Source organism: Schistocerca americana, chromosome 8, assembly GCF_021461395.2.
Source record: "Schistocerca americana isolate TAMUIC-IGC-003095 chromosome 8, iqSchAmer2.1, whole genome shotgun sequence".
NCBI classification, from domain to species: domain Eukaryota; kingdom Metazoa; phylum Arthropoda; class Insecta; order Orthoptera; family Acrididae; genus Schistocerca; species Schistocerca americana.
The window spans coordinates 105,630,538-105,640,128 of record NC_060126.1 but is presented as its reverse complement, the minus strand read 5'-3'; the positions used below and the strand labels follow the sequence as shown (position 1 = coordinate 105,640,128).

General features: G+C 42.4%; 1 protein-coding gene across 5 annotated transcripts in view; it reads left to right on the top strand.

The window, feature by feature from the left end:
• Window positions 1-480: 480 nt before the first annotated feature.
• Window positions 481-9,591, top strand: part of LOC124625799 (histone-lysine N-methyltransferase 2D-like) — a 319,652-nt gene continuing 310,541 nt past the window's right edge. For 4 of the 5 annotated variants that reach the window (XM_047149258.1, XM_047149257.1, XM_047149254.1 and 1 more), the window contains exon 1: window positions 482-1,311. In XM_047149258.1, coding sequence (XP_047005214.1) covers window positions 1,088-1,311 — 224 coding nt within the window. In that variant the 5' untranslated portion in view covers window positions 482-1,087. Of the gene's footprint in view, window positions 1,312-9,591 lie in introns of all 5 variants that reach the window. The other variant, XM_047149255.1, reaches the window with a different exon arrangement.

Here is a 9,591-nt window from a genome sequence, read left to right as displayed (position 1 = left end):
TACTGGACAAACGTAAGGGGCGACATCAGCTCTAGTCTTCCTTAAGGAATAAAACAGGCTTTCGTGTATGGTGATTTTTGGAAACCAAGCAAAACAAATTCATTCTTTTGTAAATGTAGCCACGTCTAGAAAAACACGTTAAAAGCACTCTCCTACAGCTGATACGATGTATCGCCAACTGTAATTACAATCATAAAAGCGCTTCAGTGAAGTTCTAGAATTTACCTGTGACCACACATTCGTTGAACTTCGCGGCTTGTTTAATTTACTGGGTGGATAAAAGACTATCTTCTATATTTGTAGTCGCATCACCAGTACAATTTAAAGCGACCGCTGTCTTTCACAACACAATTTAGAGCGTCAATTTTTCTCATAGACGTATGTGTTTGTAGTACTTTCAAAGATTATTTAATTTGGCGGGTTGTATCTTCGCCCCGTTTTCAAAGCAATAGTGAGATATGAACCTAAAATGGCGGAGACTTTCGCCAGGAGAGAGTGCTTCTGCTGTACATTTAATGAATCTGATGTTTCCATTGTATTTAGATTAGATTGTTGACTGAAACTATGTTATATAGGTTAGTTAAAAAGTATTTGCTCGATAACTTTCCTTGACTGAAACCACATATTAATACGTGAAAGCGGAACTTGGAAAATTTGTTTACGGTCATATTTCATGAATTTTGTAGCCTTTATGTCGTTACAGTTACTTGTAAAGAGTTCATCGGGTAGAGAGAACATTTGTTTGTACAGAGTATTACGTATTTTAAAGACTGAGACCAACCAAACACGCTAATCTTCCGTTTTCACTGACAGCAGCAGACGTGTATGACGGCGTGTTGTTCTGTGTGACAAAATCTCCAATTTCGTGATCACTGCCCGACAATCAAGAATGGAATAGTTTTTCCTTAAATGAATATACATTATAAGTGTCCAGTGCTTTTGATACGCTACGATGTGAAGTTTTAAGTGATGGTTCGGTGTTAAAATCTTTGGCATTTTATGAGCACGGACTAGTTCTGCTGTGTATTAGTGGTGTGCTTTCGAGAGTCGTTGGAAATGTAATTTGGCAACAACATTTGTTTACTGCATGCATGTCAAAATGGAACAGCAGTTTTTCCAAAATGTGAATGGTGCTAGGACGATGGCACCCGATGTAAATATTCAGTACATTGACACTGTAGATGGCGCCCTTCAGTATATTGTGAACCAGACGGGATCGGAACATCTGATTGCAATAGATCAGTCTACCGGCAGAGCACTGCAGATTGGATGCCCATCGCGCCAACTAATCATAGACAACTCATCTGGACAGTGAGTAAAACTAACACATTAAATTCATAAGTTTAGCACACATAGATGAACGAAGTGGAACAGACCAGGTTTATTATGTTCCTGCTCATAATAAATAACAAAGGAAGTTTTGCTACAGTCACATAATTTCTACTGCTAGGTTTTAAGAATTTTAACAAACGAATTTTAGACCATCACCTCTGCCATTTTCACATTTTTGTTGGACCTTGCAAGTAACAAACATGTAACATTTGGACACAACAGTCAGCAGTAATTAGTGTACCACGAAGTAATTTACCCTTATGTTTACATCGCTCGTTAATTTCGTGTGGTGTGTTTGTGTATTTCAAATGTTTATATCGAAACTAGAAACCATACAGGAAACAAAAATAAACAAAGAGGAGTACTAAACATAAGATCTTTTCTGCACCCATCAGGCACCAACAACGCTATGTGTCACGTTGCATTTACTTCTTTTATTTGAGATCTAGGCAGTGAGGTTATTAACTAATATTTAGTAGGTGATCAGAAAATGTTCAGAATCAGTAACCAAGTCTGCAGTGTCGTCTGTTTCAATTGGACGAAAAAGTCATCTGTCATTAAGTTAAGTTTGTACTGATTACATTACTAATAGGGCCTATCTTTACAGTTCACTTTAATGTGTTAACTGGAAATCTGAATCACTTTGATAATTATTAGGACTTTGCTACTACTATTACTGCTATTTCTCTCTCTCTCTCTCTCTCTCTCTCTCTCTCTCTCTCTCTCTTTCGAGTTGTAATGTTTTGTGTATAGATTGTGTTTTAATTTACATAGATATGTTTGAGTTTTTAATTTTTGAGGCGGTGTTGTTTTGTTTTTGTTTTTCATAGTTGTAGGTGTTGGTTTTTTCATATCAGTAGTTATAGGCCTAGTTGACCTTTAAAGGTCAAGGGAAATGACCGATTCCAATTTTCATATGTAGGTATAGGTGTTTCGGTACTGTCAGCTGTGGTCAAGGGAAATGTCTGATTCCAGTTTCCATAGTTTTTGCTGTAGGTGTTGGTGTTTTGGTGTTGTCAGCTACTGTTGACCTATATAGGTCAAGGGAAGTGTCCGATTCGTGAAGATTTTTGTAAATTTTTTTTTTTTTTTTCTGTTCATCATCTTGTGTTTTGGGATCTTGACCTTCCCCCCCCCCCCTCCTCTCCCTAAAACCCCCATTTCCTGCGGTTGCCCCGTTAGTTTGTATTTTTGGATGGAGATGTTATTGTCTTATTTATATGTATTTTCGTGTTTATTGCAGTGTTTATATAGCGATATCGTAGGTGCCATATTGGAGACACTTAGAATAGAATAGCCATTTCCATCATATTGATGATGTCGTGGGTCAAAGCAGACGGGTGGAATCGGACACTTCTGTATTTCCCTGAAATTGGGGTTAAGCAAGTGTCAATTGTAAATTAAGCAGATGTCTTGCATTTTCCAAAGTTACAGACACACAACCAACTTTTTTATTCAAGTGCAGTGGCCCTATATGTTGTAAACAAATAGGGCTGACTTTAGTGTTACCCGTGTGACTAAATTTTGTTCGGGGTGAAACTGCCTAAAACTTTTTTTTTTTTTACGGCCTACACTAAAGAATATGAGTTAAAGTGTATTTGATCCAGGACCTAGAAGAATTGCATGTTACAAAATAACATACTATAATACAATAGTTAGGATTTAGTTTAAAAATGCATTTCGTGAAATTAATCAGTTGTTAGTTGTAGATGACACTTTGGCTTTTTAACTCTGAGAGTGTATCTCACTAAATGGATGTAGAAAACGTTATCTCACAAGCATGGTGACACAGTGGTTAGCAAAGTGGATGTGCATTCAAACACGTGTCGGGCCATCCTGATTTAGGTTTTCCTTGATTTCCCTAAATCACTCTAGGAAAATGCCGAGATGGTTCCTTGGAAAGGGCATGGCCAACTTCCTTTCCCATCCTTCCCTAATCTGATGGGACCAAGGACCTTGCTGTTTGATCCCCTCTCCCAAATAAGTAAATCAATCAACCAACCAACCAACCAAAACATTACCCACATTATGATTAATTCTTCTTTTTAGAGTTGTGATTTACACATAAGCTTACATGTCTTTAGATTCACTCCTTTGGTAACCTAACACATCACGCAATTGCAGTCCTGGTCTTGTGTATTTTGGTTAATATGCTATATTCTACAGCAGGAACCTAAGAAATACTGTAAAATCAGGAGTGGCTAAGAAAAGAAACATTAAGAAAGACAATATACAATTTTTGTCAAAGAGTAAGCTACAAATTTGAGTTGAACAGAATGCAAAGATAGATAAAATATTGTTTTAATAAAAGTTCCAATGCTGCATCATTGGCAATATAATTTGCTTGACTATGTGACATGACGCTTGTATAAGATGTACATTAGTTTCCTTTAGATTTTCATTTATGTGTGATGTGTCACAGTATTATAAGCATGCATAATTTTAATGTGAGACAGTTTTAGTGTAGTAGTGAACCTTTTAATGCTTTAACAATATCAAACAGTGGAAAATCTGGGAAGGAATAATGGCAGTATTATGGAAAGGCTAGATTGCTACCCACCATATAGTGTAGATGATATGTCTTCTTCTAAAGTAAAAACACACACAACCGTTGTCTCTGGCTGCTGAAGCCAGTCTGGGTTATTGGATGTAGGTTTGTGTAGCTTCTTAGGGGCAAGTAATTACAAGCAGACTAGTTGGTCTTGATTGCCCATTTTGATCAGTAAGCAAGAATAATTTAGACTCCACCGGGAGTCAGTTGGATCGAAAGATTTGCGGTCAAATAATTCTACTGTCAGAGGCAGTGGCTGTTTCAGTAAATACCTGATCTCTTTAATGTAAGTTAGCTCTTGGGATATAATTGATGGTGAAAACAAAGTTCTCTCTCCTATAAAGGGAAGAAACTATGCTCTAATATTGACAATTGAAGTAAAAGTGTAAGAAGAAAGACACTCTTCCCATATGGGAAAACACATGTAAATATATAGTTACATTTAGATGCCATAACAAAAGGGATTAATTAGAAACCTAAAAACATAGTGTTAAGTTGACACTCTAGAAATGTACACTGTACTGATTTGATGAAATAGTAATGGTCCTTAAAAAACCTGAATCAATGTTTCAAGAAAACTAATTAAGAGGTTAATTTACACTCATTAGGTTAGACTCACAAAAAATGGAAAGTAATAACATCTAAGAAATGAACTCTGATGTATTACTGAATCTCAAATTTTACGCAAATCACTATTTGATAGATACTCCAAAATTGCCACATATAAGTTCAGGCATATTGCTCATAGAAAATTGTTACTTTTGTGATGCAAAGGCCACAGTTATCACAAATGCTTAGTTGAAAAGGATTACGTGTATACAGGAGAGACAAATAGGAGAGGTTATGTAGTTTAGTGTTTCCCACACTCACTCAGTCATAGGGGTAGCGTATATGAGGGTAGAAAGCCTTAAAAAATAAATAAATAAATAGACACACACTAACTTTTGGTAGCAGTTTTACCCTTGTGTGATTGAGCAGATACGGATATTTTGAACGAGGTTCGACCAACGTATAATTGGCATTTGTTAGTTGATATATTAGCATGATGCTGTTTTTTGTTGGGTTATAATTTGTATGTCTGAGGTACTCCTAGAGTGTCATGCGACGATGTGGGGTCTCCTTATGATATGCTTGCATCATATACAGTGCTTCCTCAGAGTCTGCAGTACTGTGCGCCATGCCATTGGACCCTACTGGAAGAGTTCTTTGTCAAGGGGCTTCTCAACATTCAAAGAATAAATGTGGAAGATTCAATGTAAAACATTTCAGCTAGTTCACAGTTGATATTGTTTCCGACTTAAGAACATGTCACTTTTGTCAATGCAACAATTTGATGTTCAAAAATCTATACATGCCTAATAAAAGGAAGTCATTGTTCAGTATACAGACCTTCTATCAATAGCTTGGAAACCTTGTAAGAAGAGTTTTGTTTTTTTTTTTGTTTTGTTTTGTTTTTTGAGATTTTGCAGGGTTGTCATTTGACCAGCACTACGGAACTGGAAGTGTTGCACATCGTCACCAGAAACCTTCACAATGTCAATTGTGAACTAACTGAAATGTTTCACATTGAATCTTCTAGCTGTTTTTGGCAAAGAACTTCTACAGAAGGGTTCCATGGCATGGTGCATGACATTGCAGATTCTGAGGAGGCATTGTATGTGAAGTAAGCACATCGCAAGGAGACCCAACCTCAAACATACAAATTCCCACAAAATGAAAACAGCCCCTATACCTACATCTACATCTATACCCTGCAAACCACCTTGAGGTGCATGGCAAAGGGTTTTCCCATTGTATGAGTTATCCATACAAAGTGTTACACCCACATGTTTCTATGAGTTGGAAAATTCTGACAGAGACTCAGTGATATTATAGTCATATGATACTATGTTTTTTCGTTTTGTAAAGTATAAAATTTTACATTTCTCAACATTTAGAGCAAGTTGCCAATCTCCGCAGCATGTTGAAATCTTATCAAGCTCTGACTTAATATTCATGCAGCTTCTTTCGGATAGTACTTCATTACAGATAACGGCATCATCTGCAAAAAGCCTGATTTTACTCTTAACACTGTCTGCAACAGCAAGGGTCCAAACATACTTCACTGCGTCACGTCTGAAGTTACTTCTACATCTGATGATAACTCTCCATCCAAGATCCAAGGTAACATACTGTGTCCTAAATAAAAATATGGCATTTCAGTCTTTGATCGCTATTTTTTATTTTGAATGACCGGTTTCAGGCTAGCTGCCCATCTTCAGGTCTGTGTGTCCCTTTTGCATCTCCTTCAGTCTTGTTGAGCCATTAGAGACTGATTCTCCACTTTATCGTTTTCTGATACATTCGTATTGATGATACCAAGTCTGCCCACGCCCCTCTCAAGTTCCCCTCAGCTCTCGTGTGGGTACATGTGTGGCGTTCACAGGGCCCTGAGCTACTGTAGCCTTTCTCTTCTCGTGGACTCATTTCCTTCCCCACATCCCCTCCTTCCCATCCTAGCTCTTCACCCTCCTGTGCTTCCTACCCCCCTCTCCTCTTTCTCCCTCAGTGTTTCCCTCTACGATGACCCAGCTATTTCCTTGGTTTTTCTGTTCCTTTTCAGTCTTCTCTCATGTTCCCACTCTCCCTTTTTTTTCCAACGTTTTCTGGTCCTCCTTGGGGTTTGACTTCCCTTTCAAAATTTTGTTTCTGTTGTGTGAGCCATTTGGGGAAGAACTTCCTCTCTAGTGTCTCTGACAGGAGTTCCTCTCCCTCCCCCCTCCTTCATCTTTGCTTCCCTACCATAGCCTCCAACTCTCCTCTTTGCTAGGTGACCAGCTGACCTGCATGTGTAGCTAGTCCGTATGGTGGGATGGTTATGTACCAGTCTGGCTGAGCCCACTGACAACACAGAAATCACACTTCCGGTACCTACACTATCATTGCCTCATGTATGCCTAGGAGTGGTTGCTAATCCTTTTGGGCATCAGGATTCCCAGCAATGAACGCCGAGCCATGAAGCGTGCTAATTTCTGTAGCTCTGGCCACTCTTTTGTGACTGTCTCCTCAGACAGGAGTGGTTCTCTCTCTGCTCCTATTTTTTGCTTCATTGGTCCTTTCCGTCCTGACCACCCCCTGGAAGGAGGGCCAGCTCCACCAGCTTAGGGCTAAATCCTTTCCCTGTTACTTAGTTTGTCCCAAGATAGATGGGGAGACACTTGCTGTTACCAAAGTGCTCTCTTTTACAGTACATATCGAAGATAAGTTTGATGAAGTTGAATCACTTTGTAATGCACAGTCTGGTTCCATACTGATAAAAACTTCCTCTGCCAGTGAGTTGGCTTCCCTTCGTGCTTGCAAAAGCTTAGAAGATCTCCCATTGAGCATTATGCCATATCAGTCCTTAAATATGACCCAGGGCATTATTTTCCACAGAGACCTTCCCCTTCGATGTAACCCGGAACTCTGGACTAATATGGAGTGGCATGGCATTCAGTTCATCTGGTGAGTCCCAAGAGGTCAAAGGGCATTCCCAAGAGGTCTTTGCTTTTGAGTGGTACCCTTCCAGAAAGTTATGGTTTACCACTGTGACATGAAGCTTTATATCCCACCTCCCATGCACTATTTTTGGTGCCTCAGGTTTGGTCATGTCTTTGCAATGTGAGGCACATCCTATTTGTGATGGCTGTATCGGCCCTTTCCATGCAGGGAGTCTTTGCACCCCACTGCCCAAGTGTATAGCTGTTCTGGCCCACATTCTTCTTGTTCAGCAGATTGCCGAATCTATCAAAAGGAAAGAAAGATTCAACAACTTAAAACTCTCAGCCATCTCTCATTCTGAGAGGCCCGACAGAAATTAAACTGTCTTCACTCTGTCTTTTTAACATCTATCTTTGCTTCTTTTACGTCCTTTCCTCCCTCCTCCCATCTGTCCTGTCCCCCTTCCCTTTCCTCGTCCCTCATGATTCCCATTCTCTTCCATCATGGAACTGCTCATTCTCCTTGGCTGCAGAAGAAACTATTTTCTCTGGCACCTTTCGAGGACTCCCCCTGCGGGTGCAGGGTAAGAATAGGTCCGAGGTATTCCTGCCTGTCATAAGAGGCGACTAAAAGGAGTTTCAACCGTTTCGACCTTCCATGTGATGGTCCCCCTTGGGGTTTGACCTCCATTTTTCAAAATTCTACAGAAGTACGAGCCTTTTGGGGAAGGACGCCTTACGTGGTGTACCACTGGTCCTCAGTGCACTAAGACCTTGGCACTCAGCATTGTACCGGCGTTTTAACCATACCCACTATTCCTCAAATTGGGCCTAAACGCCTGATGGGTTGTACAAGTTATGCCCATAGTGCGTCCCCATCTGCACCTACGATCGTGATGGACTTTCCATGGCACCAGAAATCCAGCACGGTAGCCAGCCCGTTGTGGTGGGGTCGTCATGTACCCTCTAGGTTGTAGCCCCCTGACAACACAGGGACCGTACTGCCGATACCTGAGCTGCACCCTCCCCACGTCGGCCAAGGAGTAGATGCCCGTCTCCTTGGGGCATCAGGACTCCCGGGAACGGTCATCCTGCCAGGTGGCCCTTGCTGAGGTTGGGTGGTGCCCATGGGGAGAGCCCCTGGTCGGAGTGGGTGGTATCGGGGCGGACGTTTTGCAGATGAAACGTCAACATGTATCAGGTCGCTGTGCGGCCGAGTCTTTCAAAAGGAAAGGTACCGTTTCTAGTTCTGGTTCTCCTGCCCTTTCCCCCTTGGCCACTCCCTGGGAGGAGGGACAGGCCCGCCGGCTTGGGGCAAAGTACTTCCCTCGCTATTTGGTCTGTTCTCGAACCGATGGGGGGACGTTCGCCACCTCCAAGCCCATGTTCTTTGTTCAGCACATTGAGGACATCTTCGGGGAAATCGAGGCTCTAAGTAAGGTGCGTTCGGGGTCTGTTCTTATAAAGACCACCTCCGCCACACAGTAGGCGGCGCTCCAGGCGTGCGACCACCTAGGGGACATCCCAGTGTCCATTGTCCTGCATCTGACACTAAATAGAACGCAGGGGGTTATTTTTCATCGTGACCTCCTGCTACAATCTGAGGAGGAGCTCAGGGCCAACCTGGAGCGCCAAGGCGTGCATTTCGTCCGGTGAGTCCAGCGCGGCCCCAAAGACGGTCGCATCGACACCGGGGCCTTTATCCTCGCCTTCGAGGGGGACGTTCTCCCGGAGAAGGTCAAGGTGATGTGCTACCGGTGCGACGTGCGACCTTACGTCCCGCCTCCTATGCGCTGTTTTCGGTGTTTGCGCTTTGGGCACATGTCGTCACGGTGTGAGGCTGAGCCCCTTTGTGGCGATTGTGGACGTCCTCTTCTTGAGGAACATACATGCACCCCACCACCTCGGTGCGTTAATTGTCCTGGCATCCACTCGCCTAGATCCTCAGACTGCCCCGCATATCAGGAGGAGAAGAAGATACAAGAACTCAAAACTTTGGATCGTCTCTCTTATTCTGAGGTCAGGAAGAAGTATGACCGCCTCCATCCCGTGCCGTTGACCACTTCATTTGCTTCAGTTGTGTCCCCTCCTTCCGCGGTATCCTCACCCCTATCCTGTCCCCCCTCCGCCCATCCGGGGTCTCTGCCTCCGCCTCCCAAATCCCTCCCTTACAAATCCTCCTCCCCTGTGGCCCCCGCCCCCTCTGCCCCAGGGGCCACCATTCCTCCTCCTCCTCCCCCCCGCCGCCTG